Below are 14,503 nucleotides of genomic sequence, written 5' to 3'. Positions count from 1 at the left end.
TTCTGCGGTGAGAGCCTAATAAACAATATTTGCACCTACATACTCCAAGCAAACTTCCCAAATGGGTGGGATGCATTAGGGTTTTGTTTTTAATGTAACTACAATTACCAGGATTTAATGAAGTGCCTGACTTGCAGCTGTCACTGATATATGAATTTTTTAAGCAAAGATTGAGGGAGGACAAGTAACAGATTGGAAACTACCTGCATTGAGCTACTGCAACAGAAATAGCTCCAATGACTGAGTTTTGATGGTTTTATCAGTGCTGACAGCAATCTGTACAAGTTGGAAAAACAAAAACATTCACTGACACAGACTTATCCCCTTTTAGAAAAAAAGTACTTTGCACTATAGATCCTTACCCTAAATATTTGCTCTTTTGCATCAGATCTATTATCTAAAACTGCATGCAGACTGAGTTGGGACCTTGCGTTCAGAACGGGGTTTTCCTCAGTCCCATCAAACTATGATCACATCAACTGTCCATCTTTAAGTTCAATTTCCTTCATGTATCTCCTCAGAACAGCTGACTCAAGCCAGTGATTATACTGGATGCCCAAAACATCACCTGTCTATGTAAGAAGTAATCTTCAGGTCTCTCCAAGGCATCATCACTTGAAGTCAAAGAGGGGTAGAAGAGGTTATTGCACAGCACGTGAAGCAAAAAGTGCAGCCAGCGCTCTTTCCCCCTGAGGAGAGTCAGAAAATGCTCATGGGCTGGCACCTTTCAGGCTGCCAGGGAAGAGTTTGGAGGCAGCAGGACCAAGGGCCCTCATGCCCTTACATTATCGGACCCCAGCCGCGATGTTAAGGATTCAGAGGTAGCTGAAACACGTGGTGCAGAGCAACAAAAGTATTAAATGCTCCAAGCAGTTTTGTTCACCATACAAAATTAAATGTGAAGCTGAATACTAAAAATACAACCGAATACCACCCCCACCCCTCCCCTCAATCTTAAGTTCCTCTTAAATGAGGAAGTGCTTAATGGCAGAGGTCCTCAACAGAAGTGTGTTATTTCAATACGCAGTACACTTTGATATTTGATGTTAATATGAAACGAGACTAAAGCTGGCAGAAAATACCTGCGACTAGTTTAGGAATTTGTCCACTATTTCATCAGTGACAATTTTCAACACTCACACTTGAACCACTTCTCCCTTATTAAAAAATATGTCTGTAATAGCTTGAGCAGATTTGTTGTTCGGTTCTGCACACGATGCACACAGAACAGGCTGTGATAGCATGCAGATCGCTGCTGTACTTTGACACAGGTACTTTCTTCTTAAAAGTAACAGAGAAAGTAACTTATTCCTCAATAATGCCATTATCATTTCCATGAACATTAGGAGGTCCAGCAAAAAAAATGGTTGGTGGCAAATGAAAGGCTCCTCATCAAGACAGACAGAAAGGGTGCTCCAGATGTGAATCAAGTGCAGAATAGTATCTGATCTGTGCATCTTACTCACGTAAGCTTTTATTCATTTAGACACACTTTAAAACTCCGTAAGAATATTTGCAATAATTAACATGTAAAAACTCTGTCAAATCAAAGAAAAACCTTCATATTTTCATGTAATACATTTCTCGGACATTAGATGGCAATCCCCCCACTTCATTTTTCATACAAGGGGCTCATATCCCTTCCAAAAATCAAATGTCACCATCTTTTCAACAGGTGAGGGGTCTGTTTGGCTTGTAGGAAGCAAGGCTGTTCAGAAAGCACAGAGGCTCTCACATTCCCATGGCATTCATTCCATTGCAGCAGTTCTCCAGTCTTCTTTGAGTAGGAAAGGCAGATGAGTAATACCATCATGGAAGATCCTTGTCCTAGGGGCAAGATTCACTCACTTGTCACTTGGACATTCTACACCACAACCTGGATGTTTCCATGTCAAAAACCTATAGGCAGAAATAGGCGGTTACAAAATTTCCCCATTTTGACAGCGGAGAAAGGGACGTAGTATGGCATTTAACAATATAATTTCTAGTCTTGCCAATTAAAGAGGGTCCTCTCAAGGGATATCATTAGTTCGTGTAAATCTTTTCTGGGAATTATAAAACTGAAATGAAAAAAAAAAACGAAAAGAGGTTATTTGGTACAGTATGTGAAATACACACAACGGGAAGCACCTACCAACTCTTATAGTGGGAATTCTATAGGTAGGAGAAAAAACAAGACGTGGCATTTAAACAACAGCTGAAACGAATTCAACAGAGTATGTAACACACCTGATCAAGTTAATGTACCTTGGCCTTCAGCCTCTCACTTTTTATCGTGGTTTACGTGTGATGTTTTAGAAAGAGGCAGGAATAATACACCTTGTCAACCATTCTGTGATGTACATGGTGGGGGGAATCCTTCCTGACCTTCATTAACTCCCTATGATCTATTTAAGTGGCAGTACAAGACATCCTGACATCTATTCATTTCAACAGTGCGTGCCTGTGATTCATTCACACAAAATTCACTTCCTAAGCCTTCATTTCTCATCTACTTTCATCGTCTATGAAATGTTCCTTTCAAGCCAAGTTCACCCCTTTTCATACGTCCCCCTTGGGACCAAATTTTGCCCTTGCAATACTTGTCCATTTGAGCTCTTGTGCAAATTCACAGTGTACATGAGAGTGAGGTTTGCAGCTCTCCAGCATTCCAAAAGCACAGATAATATTAGTCCTAAAGATAGGGGTCCACCCACAGCTGGCTTCTGAAATAGCCAATTTTTTATGTACTCCACTGAAAATCTAACCTTTTATCCTCACTTTTGAGCTGGTTGTGTATGTGTGTGTCAAGGTGACAACACCGTGAAAACAGAAGTTCTCAAATGGTACATTATCTCGAATATCAAAAGGTCACAAAAGGGTACAAATCGGTAGCTCTCCAGAAGAGACACTGGTTTTTATGAAAAGTGGGTCAGTTTTAGTTTCATGTAGGTTGTTTGACACAGTGGTTTCTGGCATCACAAGCTCTGGTCTACAGGATACCACAGAGCCTTTGTATCCCTTGCTGTCACTACAGCATTGTGTTTTTCTACCCATTAACCAAGGATAAATGACCTAGATATTGTGCCTATTAAAGCCTCATTTTTCTTTTGCCCTTTTGTTCTTTAGTGTACCACATTATCACATGCTGAACACATTTAAAGTATTCTCAGTCTCTCATGCCCCTTTGAAGGAGTAAAGTAGGAATTTTAGCGTGCATTTCTGTAGAGTTACTTAGAGTGGAAAATATGAAGGCAATTCAAGGTTTCTCTTCCTGCCTAGTCCCCTGAAGACGATCAGTTTAGCATTTACAGCCACTAATCTATAAAGAATATAGCAGGAAAATGCTATAAAAAAGCCACAAATGCAAATACAGAAAGTGAACACCAGTTTTGATGTCCCTAAACACTACATTCTATAATTACATCTCTGCATATCATGGGTCACTTTTATTAAAAGTATCATTACTACAGTTGGCAGCAATTTACATCTTATCTTACATGATAGCAGTTTCCAAAGAAAAAAAATAAAAAGACATCACAACAAAGAAAAACAATACATTTACAAAGTCATGTCTGTAAACTTCAAGGCTAGTTTAGAGTTGAGGTAATGCTGTTTAGCTTTGTGGCTAAAGTAACAAAGTCCTTTAATTTAAAAAAGGTACCTGATTTTTTTCTTTTTGTTTATACCAGTGCATTACAAGATCACGAGACGATTAAACTGTAGCTTTATCCTGTAAGAACCTTCTCCGTGGGTTAATTTCCAAAAGGTACTCTTCACATTCAACAGCTGCCTTATTATTGCTGCGTCTCAAGACAGAGACATTCACACTATCATGAAGATTGTCAGAGAGAGAGTGTGTGTGTGGGTGTGTGCGCGCATGTGAGCGGGTGAACTCCCATACAGTCAAAATGAAGCGCGAGTACGATATGTATGGTAAATTTCATCTTGACCTTCACAGCAAAAAAAAAAAAAAAAAAATTTAAATATATAACTTCATCCTTCCTTTAAGCAGCACTTCCTTCTATTAGTGCCACTTGATTAAAAATTGCTGCTTAATTCATAATACCAATGGTACCAAAAGAAAAAAAAGCAGAGCATTATGTCAATTTCCTTAAAAAGACATGATCACCTCTCAAATTTCATCTCTCCTAGGGATAATAAATAATGCACTGCACAATACTTAATGACCAAGATACCTTTTGACACATCTGTATAACATGACTTGAACTTTTTTTTGCTACACTATGTTACAGAACAGCTTATAAAAACTAAGTATGGACATTAACTGTGAGTGTAAACAGTAGGACTACCACTTGTCAAAAGTTTAAAACACTTTAACTGTAACTGGTACTGGTTATTCATCGTTTTCATTGTTTTCTATTTCTTCCCCCCCATCAAGTGAGTCTAATTCTTCACCCTGTGCTATTTCATCTTCTAAAACGGAGGAATCTGCAGTTTTATCAAGGCTCTCCTCTGCATCACTGCCTTCGAGATTTTCTTCATCTTTAAAGGCAGCTCCTTCAGTTTTGTCAGTAGCCTTCTCTTCATTGGAGCCCACTGCATTCTGAAGTCCTGCTAGTGCTGGGAAACCGGGCAGAGTCAATCCTCCCAGTCCTGGAGGTAGAAACATAGATGGATAGAAGAGGCCAGGAGCCATGGTAGACAGCAGGAAAGGATTGAAGGCCAGAGGGTTTGTGGGCAATCCAGTGTTGGTGGTGGTAGTAGTGGTGGCAGTGGCGGTAGTTGCCGCAGCAGCAGCACTGACAGATCCATTCGCAGAGTCAGTAGCAGAAACAGTGTCTGTGCTTTTCTCAGAGTCTTTGTTCTCCTCTTCATTCTCATTTTTCTTCTCTTCAGCTTTTGAAGCACCATCCTCAGTCTCTCCTTGACCGGAAGCAGTAGTGGCATTTCCAGTAGTAGCTGTTATGGGGTTATTCAACAATCCGCTTAGTCCAAACATATTGGGCAATCCTGCCATCCCTGGCAACATCAGAGGCAACATGGCAGCCGGATTTTTAGTGTCCCCTCCAGCAGCAGCAGCTGTTGCTAGCCCTGGCGGAAAGCCCATGAGGCCTGCAAGCTGGAGAGACTGCAGGTTCTGTAGGTTCTGGAGGCTTGTGAGGTCCATTCCAGCAAACAGACTGTTCATAAGTAGTGGGTTGATTCCCGAAGTTGATGCTACAGCAGCAGCTGCTGCAGCTGCTTTGGCAATTTCACTTTTTGGCCTTCTTCCTCTTCTGCTTGCTCCTTCCTCCCTCACAACAGGTCCAGTGAGAAGACGGTCAAACATGGACTCTGGAACAAAACCCTGAAAGGGGGAGGCAAAAAGCAGGCTTTATTCTCATTTAGCTTTTATAGCTTTCAACAGTTAACTGATGACGATGGAAGAAACAGAAGGGATTTCAGCATACTCCGAAAGTGGTTTGTTTTTTTCACCCTGGCAAATGGTGACTAGCTAGCTACTAAAGTGAATGGCAGCAGAACATGTAAGGAAAGCTGAAGAAAGCAAGATCACAGATTTTTTTTACACTTAAACACAACAGTAAAACAATACATGCTGAAACTCTGTAGCTTCATTAAAAAACCAACCTGATATGCTGCAGTCATGAATTCATATCTTTGTAATTCATACTGAATTTCAGTTAGTAATATTCTATTAAATTGAGTACTTGCAGATTTTATCGTTTATTTTCAAACAAATGTTGTAAAATAAAAGGCAGCAAACCTATTCCTTTGATGCTGCCTGTTATCGAGACAATGACATGTATTTCTGTCATGAACATGACAAAAATTTTCTTAATAGTTCCTAATTACAAATATCTGTATTTTTTAAGGATTGTTGTTTATAAAGAAAAAATAATGCAAAACAAATGCTGAAGGCTACCTTAACTGTGGCTGATTTTTCGAGTATATTTCAACCCCATTCTCCAGCAGCCTCCTATCACCATCCCCCCCTGAGCTGGGTTAACTCCTACACAGACACTACAATTTTCTCAAAACCAACTATGAGATAAAGACTTAATGATCAATTTAAAAAACCTTCAACTTTTCTGTGCTATAATCTACAGTGAAGCATGGAATGAGAGTTTCACTTACAGACTGTTTAACAATGTCAGTCCAATCTGGAGCAACAGCAAATTCAGGATTTTCTTCCAGCCATCTTGGCAAGTCCTTCATTGGAGGGGCCATAGCTCCACCCATCTAATGGAAGAGACAAGGTTAATACTTTAACAAAAGTCCAACAACAAAACCAAACGACTACCTATATGGACATTTTTCTCTCTGTGCACTTTCATCTCTGAGGGATAGCAGGGAAGACTTTCAGTTCAGACTGTGGAAAACTACATGGATACCTGAATTGACAAAATTCTGTTTTAAAAAATCATGTTTTAAAAAAACAGTTAAGTGCTGCAGCTTAGGCAGGTCTGGTAATAAAATCTAAATCTGATGTAAGGCAAAATTGTGCTATATAGGTTCAAAAAGTATCAACTATTCACTCAAGTGAGTAATATGAACATATCAGAAGAGCAAAGGAGGAATTAAAGGAACCAGGTGGCACAGCCCGGTACGAGTAACTGCCAGTGTCAAATTATTAAACCTTCTGTTTAAAAGTTTGGAGTAGAAAGCCTGCTTTCCACATGAAAAGACATTATTAAAGACCTTAACTGAACTAACTTAATTTTTACCTTCTTTCCATTTCGTTTATTTACAACAGGTACCCTTTCCTCTCCTGTCAAGGTGTTTATATCCAGTTTATTAGGGTTTCGACATCTGTGTCGTTTTTGTTTCGGCTTCTGAAATGGGGAAAACAGCACATCTGCACTCTTCTGGAAAGGAGAGAAATGTATTGCTTTTTAGTTTTTCATTTTCTTGACAAAAATCACCAATCACAGCACCCCTTTTCACAACAATTTTAAGAAGGGGTCAATTACTTTACTCTCAGGTTATGTCAGAAGAAATTTTTCTTGTATCAGATGAAGAAATTCTACAGAACTTGACAAACGCTGTTCTAATGTTGTTAGACACAAATATTAAGAAAGGAAAAGCAACTCAAACATCCTAATGCCACTTGGGTGTTTAGATACATTAGTAAGGATGGCTAAAGAGAAAACCTCCACTGAAAACCAAGTTACAAAATCGAATGACTATGCCCAATGTGAGGAAATTCATTCTGACATCTGTAAAACTAACTTTTCCATTAATACTATAGAACAACGCTTTTAGAATCACATACTTACTGGTACATAACTTGGCATATCTACAGTGTAAGTAGGATGCAATTTAAGCCATTCAACTAAATCCTTGTTTTTCGGAGCATCCTCTCCCACCAGCCTGGTCCCATCCTCTAGATTGATTACGGGGATGCGAGTGTCTGGGTCTAATTGACCAGGAGATGGAATGTTCCTTGCTGGTAGGGCTTCCATATCTTCTTCAAAAGCTTTGGTCACTTCTGCATCCTCCTGAAAACAATAACATCTGTATTAATTCTCACTTCAAGAGAACAGCTGAAGAAATAATTTCAGGGACTGACCGAAATGTTCCAGATTTTGCATACACAAGAGTTAATGGGGTTTAAATATTCATACTATGTAAAGCAATATTGTTGCATTAGAGAATTTTGTAAATTTAGCATCCTTGAACAATAAAGAATATACAGCTAAAGACAAAGCAGTTTTTGTGTCTTTCTAGTAAATGTCCTTCAAGACCCTCCCCTCCCTTTTCAACACAGCAAGGATGACATACTGAAGCCTCAAAATGTATGTTGTTGACATATATTATGTTAAAAAAAAAAGAAAGTAATTTTGAAAGTAGGAGCTACTTAAAACTCAGCTACAATTTGCTAGAGTAAAATCTTGATGTGAGCATTTTGTTTGGTTCAAAAAGTAGTAACAGCTCTAAACAAAGAAAAACGTGGTTGGGCAAAAACTGTATGTTACTAACAGGGAGAGTATAACAAGACTTTAAACACATTCAGGAGGTACCAGAGATAGAACAACAAATATGAGACAAAAAGGAAAAAGGTTGTGGTCTTACTACAGTCAACGATGTCCGTTTGTTGCTCATAAATAACAGATCAAGCCCTTCTACATTTTTCCTCCTTCCTCTCCTCCTCTTCATGGGCGGTTCTCCATCTATTAAAGAGCCATTTAGTAGATGCCTTGTGGGTGTGCGTGAAAGACCTGCTTGCAGCAGCTCCATTTGAGTTTTAAAGGCATCAGACATGGGTGTGGAGACATTAGGCAAGATAAACTTTGAAGTAACAGACGAAAAATTTGAGGTAGAACTTGTTGCCTCTCGTGAGGCCTTTGATAAATCTACAACCTTTTCTTGTCCATTTTCTGAGACCACCTGAGACTCACGTAACTGGGCAACCATTTCCATAAGATTTCTCCTCTTGGCAGCTCTCTCAGCCTCAATTTCAATCTTTCTTCGTCTCCTCCTCCTCTGACGTGGAACTGATAAATTGAGTGCATCTTCCTAATGAAAAATCAGCATTTCCAAGCATTAGCAAAGCCCTGTTTGCTACGCTCAACTTAAAATAAAACTCCAAACATATAACTCTGAAAACAAAACCTTCATTTCATTCAAAGAAACACTTTTACCTTTTTCCTATTTTATTTAAAGACATGCTATTTTTTTCTATTATGCAGAAGAATAACCTGCAAGATAAAATGTTCTTTGTAAAAAAGAGAAAGATGCAGGCTTGCCTTTGATAACTGAGGAGAAGCAGTGATATCTTCACTGCCACTGACGCTGGCTTGACCAACCATGGAGAGCTCTGCAAAGCTCCTTTTTTGTAGAGGGCTGTCCACAGCTGTTGGAGTATACCCAGGTATGAGCCCCTGGAAATCAAACATCTGGCGCCTATTTACTGGCCACTTCCCTTTCAGCACTGCTTCACAGATGTTGTCTAATCGGTTGATCATTACTCGGTCCTGCAGAAAGGAAAAGTATGTAATGAACCTTCAATGCACAAGTCACCTTTTAAACTCAAATGAGTATTATGATGCAATCCAGTTTCCAGAGCTTAAGAAATACATTCAAAACCAACTATGCTTGCATATTAGGATAAACCGATCCCCTTACAAGAAGATAACACACAATTTTACAGAATAAAACACCACTAGGATTTAAAAGTTGCACTTATACTGGGGGGAGCAAGAACTAAACAGAGACCAAGTTTTCTTGGTTGAAACTCACTGTTGTTTTACACTGGAAACCTTCAGTAGTTAGCAAAATCAACAGTTAGGAGGGGAAAATCAAAACATCTGCAATCAGTATCTTAAAGTTGCAGTTCTTGAGATCCAAGAGGCTGGATCTGAAATTCTGTCCTAGGAAGTGGATCCTCATTAGCGTCACTATTAATAAAGTTCAACATTATGAAACGGGCACCAACCTAGGGACATCTAATGAATGTCAATTTTCATTCCACGCCCATTATCACTTCAAATTTCACTGAAGCGTGTACACTAAAAATCTCTAATTATGTTTATTAGTCTACTTATGCCGAACCTATACAGATGAAGGATTTTCTGTTCTACTTTCACACTATGACTGGAATAAGATTTTAGCCCATGTTTCCAAAATACTTCCGAAAGCAGAGGAGTATTATTTGATTTTTTTCCATTTCAGTATTCAAACAAATTCTATGTGCCTGAAGTAGTAGAAACTTCCGAACTACAAGAAATACTGCTGGTTAGGGAATATGAGCATCAGTTAGCTTCCTGAACAGCAAAACAGTGCAAAAGCCACTAGCAAATCTCAGCAGCTGCAACAGACTGCTTGCTTTCCCCAGAAATAAGCCTATTAAGAGCAAGGTCCTCCCGCCATGCTCTCCCTTCCCCCCCCACCCCAAACCAGATGGCCCTGTTATGGTGATTAGTAAGCTTAAGACTATTACTACTTTATTTTTCTCTCTCCCCTTACTGCAAAGGAGAGTACTAAATTAAGTATGGATTTATTACAAGGTTACAGTTTTGTATTTTTAAAAACATTATATACTAGATAATTTTCTCCATTGTTACCAAAATAAGGTACAGCTTTATCCTATCTAAAACTGCAGCTTATGTTTGCAGGATACCTTAATACAATTACATCTGTCAACATTACATAATGGCTTAGATCATGTAGGTCACCAAAACTCTTCTCTACAACCTCCTCACCCCACAGTAAAGTGGTGATCGTAGAAAGTCTCATTTCTCAATGCTGCAGATTGCTCTGGAGACAAAATTCATAATTCAAAATTGTATAGTGGTGCAAGAGGTGGGATGTTGCTGACATAGTTATGGACCCTAGGAAGAACTCACGTCTGCCATGTTTGTTGATTTAATAAATGACACTATTTTCAACAAAGCAATTTCTTTCATTTCCACTGCTAATTTGTATGAAATAGAGGCATAAAGTGCTATTCCACAATCGTTCACAGAAAACAGTCTCTTGCCTGTTAGAAGTATCATACAAAGCTTGCTGTTATATTGAAAAAGACAGATCTTTCTACCCCTAACCAACCTTAGGCCAGAAAGAGAAGGCGAATGTTCTCTCATGAAGCAGCTGAACCACAGAGGGATCACCATCTTCCATGTAGAATCCATCGCGTGTTTCATCCCTTGCAGTACTCATAGAGGCATTGCTTTCTTCATCAAAATTCTTACCCTGAGAAACTGCTCCTGCTGAATAACAACCATGACCAGGCATTAACATCCAATGTCAACCTAACTAGACAGGCTAAGGCAACCAGGCTGGACACAACATTTCTAACTCGGGCTTTTGTTCAGTAATTACTACAGCAGAGCCTTAGCCTTCTGCATTTGGCACAGAGACCATGCTTACTGGCTCAGCAAGCTGTCTTGAAAATTATCCCTTGTGGGGGAATACCCTGCTGATGCTGGATGGTTCCTATGAAAGCTCATCTAGCCACCTGATATAGGGAAGGGCAGAGGAACTGCTACATACAGCCCACCCCGCACTCCATAATGGCACCATGTGTGCCACTTACCAGCTGGCTATAACAACTCTGGGACTCACAGTTAAACACACAGAACTCATCTGACCCATGCATTACCTTCAGGTTGGGAGGATTCTTCTGATTTATCATCATCATCCAGTTTCTCTTCTTCATCTTCTTCTGAACCTTTCTCAGAAATAGATTTTGGATCTACATCTGTACTCATTTCTATGTCTTTCAATTCACATTTAACAGAGCCAGGCTCAGCCTCAGCATCACAGTCTGGTTTAGTGTCCTTATCTGCAATATCACTTTCCTCTTTGATATCAGACTTTTCTTTGGCTGCTGCATTTTCAGACCCTTCAGCTTTAGACTCTGTTTGTTCCATAGTCTTTTCTTCTTGTACTGGTGTGGATGGGACAATAGGTGGTGTTTGACTGCAGCCAGCACCCAGAGGGTTTACAGAAGAGACAGTATTTGCGTTGCCTGTCCCTCTGTTTTGAGCAAAGTTCTTGTGAGCCTCAAGAAAAGAGAGTTCAGGATCATTCAGAATGTGATAATCTGTCCTACTGACTCCATGTTTAGCAGCACCAATCAGTAAGTCTTTGTCATGTTTACCACACTCCCACCACTCTGGCAGGTCCAGACTTGGTTGGCAAAGTTTTAGCCTCTCCCCCAGCTGCGGGTGATGGAGAACCTGTTCACGGATTTTCCGCAACAGTTCTATGCGATACAAAGTTCTAGAAGCACGCTCTTCTGTGATTGGCTCGATCATTGTGGAAAGATCAGGTGGTTCTGCAATGACATCAATTTGTATTGTTTAACATGGATTAAACGTACACTTATATTAAAATTGTTACACCTGGGCAGGAAGTTTCAACAGTTCCACTGTCAATAGTCAGGTTGATTTCCACAGGTAGTTAAAACTTACCATCATCTGGTTTGACTGGCATTCGGCACACTCGTCTACACATATTCACAAAGCCATTAAAATACTTTTCCAAGCTTTCATCGGACTTTTTATCAAGCCTGGCAAATGCTCGAAATTGATTCCACTCAAATTGATGTTTTACAGGATCAAAAATAATTCCAAAAGTAGACACCACACGATAAAAATCAGCTTCTTCTCTTCTTGTCCATCTAGTCAAAAAAGAAGCAAGAGAAGTGAGGCCACCAAATAAACAAGAATCCAAACATAGTTTAGATGCCCCAAATCCCCCTTAGTTTACTCTTTCATAACAGAAGAGCATCACTGGTGACACGCAAGCTCAAACAGCATTTAAAGAAAGGTATCACTGAGAAACTCACTTCTGTCGTTTTTCAGTTATTATAGCTTCCCTTTCTGCTTCCAGTGCCCTCACTTCTTCTCGAGGCCGACGTCTCCTGCGGTCAGTCTTCATTAGTGCCTCTTGCCTCATTTGTTGCCTTTTATAGCTGCGCTGATAGGCAGTAATGAGGCGACGCAGACGAGTAGTCAGGGTTGAAGTGTTGGGCCAGTAGAGTTGGCCTAAGTCAGCATTGCTTTCACTGTGCTTGTCTAGAGAAGAGAGAAGTATTACCAACACTAAACATTTCAAAGTTTCTATGGCTATAACTGGATTCCGTTTTATCAGATAAGAACATGTGCCTCTAATAATGGTGCACAACAAATTAGAAACAGGATAACCATTGGTAGGAGATAAAAAAATAGAATCAAATCATCCAACTCTAAGAACTCAGAAATGCTTATGAAGCATTTAGAGATAACAATCAATCATTATTATTCAATGTTATGAATTCAAATATATTATGAACACTGTAGATATTTAAATTAATGCAATGTATCTTTAAATACATTACTAAGAATATTATTCTCCCTCTGAGGAAATACCTATGTTTATCATTTCCCACTTTATTATTCTCACTTAAACTTGGCAGTTTTCCTCCATACTGAGGAAACAACGGATCTGTAACTTCCAAGATAATCTCAGCAAAACCATCAACGGCTGCATTATGAAACATCCGGTATTTATCATCACAGTTTCTACTATGTAATTAACAATCCAGAGAACTATAATGTGGATTATTTAAAGACAGTAAATAATTGTTTTGTAAAACGTGAAGCATGAAGAAATTTGGCAGTAAAAAGTTTACTGTGGTACTGCCCCAAAACATCACCTATCCCCTCATAGTAACATAAACAGTCCACCTTTCACTAAACAATTCCTTTTTGCCTTCCTAATTTCTTTGCTACAGCCTTACTTGAGTGTATTTCTATGGACTCCTCTTTGTCTTCTGGAGGTGAGTTTGCAAATTCCTTGGGGAGAAGACAGAAGTTATTTTAGTTTTCAGTTTTGACCATATGTCATCATTTGAGAAGAAAAATACGTCATTTCTCAAGCAGAGCAGCAAACAATCTTTGTAAGGTGTGTTTATCTGGTAGCTCTCAAAGTTAAGAACTGCACATTAAAATAAATATGGAGAATCAGTTATAATTATATATATTTGTAAATACAGAAAGTTGGAAGTTCTTACATCAATTTCATCCTTGAAGGGAGTTCTGGTTGGCTTATATTCTGGATCTTCATCCTCTCTGTCAAATTCGCCCCTATAAAATATTTAGATGAAATATTTTCAAGAAGTATACTGTTTTTGAGGGGGGCTGATTTTCTGGACAGAAGCAAAAAAGCTACAAATGCCACCAGTATGGTGTACCAAGTTACACATTTATATTTCATGTTCAACTGTGTAAACTACTCTATGTACTTTGAACATCATATGGTCACTTCATATCCTCAGGCAACATGTAAGTAAAATATGACATATGAACTCATGCCAACATATACAACACCGATAAAGTTTATTAATTTTTTCATGTCCTCCTTACCCATCACCGCCATCTGCTAACATGTCTGTCCCCCTCTGTTCAGCAGCTATGGCCTTTGCATCAGGCATGCCAACCCGTTCCAGAAAGCACAGTGCTGGATCAGCTCTCATAGAATTGTACTTCTCATAACCTGCATGCAGAGTGGGAGACAAATGTTTTTTTAAAAGCTATGAGCAACTGCGAGTAGAACAGGTTTAGGCACTAGAAGTACAACTTCCTGGATTCATTTATTTATTTTTAAATAAAACAAAGGAGCTGTCACCATGCTGCAAACAATCACTTCATTCACGTAGAGAAACTGTTCATATTGGTAAAATCCATCAGCACAGAAACATTTTCCCATCAATAACATTAATGAATGGAAGATAGTGAAGAAAGCATTGAATTTAATGTTGTTATAAGGTTAAGCAAAATCCTTTCACAAGCGAAAAACTTGAAGTTTCCTATATGACTTTTGCACTGGATCTCCACATTCAATACTTGCCTGTGGAAACACACAGATGTGAATGGAAACACACACATACACATTTTCTATAGCTCCAGCCCTGCTGGAACCCTCAATATAGGCTGAAAAAATGCTGTATACATGGGTTATACGTAAGGCCAACGAACCTGTCTTATTAGGTTTAGGATGATGCATGTCAGTAAGATGACACTGTTCCCTCTATGGTTTTCAAACTGCTGTTTGCTTTTTTACTGCCCAAGTTGAC

The 14,503-nt window shown here is 39.1% G+C and overlaps 1 protein-coding gene across 9 annotated transcripts in view; it reads right to left on the bottom strand.

The window, feature by feature from the left end:
- Positions 1-3,409: 3,409 nt before the first annotated feature.
- The window catches only part of CHD7 (chromodomain helicase DNA binding protein 7), a 130,965-nt gene continuing 119,871 nt past the window's right edge, over positions 3,410-14,503 (bottom strand). For 8 of the 9 annotated variants that reach the window (XM_051770862.1, XM_051770823.1, XM_051770843.1 and 5 more), the window contains 13 exons: positions 13,794-13,923; positions 13,442-13,514; positions 13,169-13,223; positions 12,236-12,464; positions 11,859-12,067; positions 11,045-11,722; positions 10,492-10,652; positions 8,691-8,918; positions 8,017-8,460; positions 7,221-7,442; positions 6,669-6,809; positions 6,079-6,183; positions 3,410-5,290 (listed from right to left, as the gene is read on the bottom strand). In XM_051770862.1, coding sequence (XP_051626822.1) covers positions 4,337-5,290; positions 6,079-6,183; positions 6,669-6,809; positions 7,221-7,442; positions 8,017-8,460; positions 8,691-8,918; positions 10,492-10,652; positions 11,045-11,722; positions 11,859-12,067; positions 12,236-12,464; positions 13,169-13,223; positions 13,442-13,514; positions 13,794-13,923 — 3,629 coding nt within the window. In that variant the 3' untranslated portion in view covers positions 3,410-4,336. The remainder of the gene's footprint in view (positions 5,291-6,078; positions 6,184-6,668; positions 6,810-7,220; positions 7,443-8,016; positions 8,461-8,690; positions 8,919-10,491; positions 10,653-11,044; positions 11,723-11,858; positions 12,068-12,235; positions 12,465-13,168; positions 13,224-13,441; positions 13,515-13,793; positions 13,924-14,503) is intronic. The other variant, XM_051770865.1, reaches the window with a different exon arrangement.

This window comes from Manacus candei, unplaced genomic scaffold (genome assembly GCF_025592945.1).
Source record: "Manacus candei isolate 608988 ecotype Guabito, Panama unplaced genomic scaffold, ASM2559294v1 h1tg000008l, whole genome shotgun sequence".
NCBI classification, from domain to species: Eukaryota; Metazoa; Chordata; class Aves; order Passeriformes; family Pipridae; genus Manacus; species Manacus candei.
This window is presented reverse-complemented; position numbering and strand designations above follow the sequence as displayed.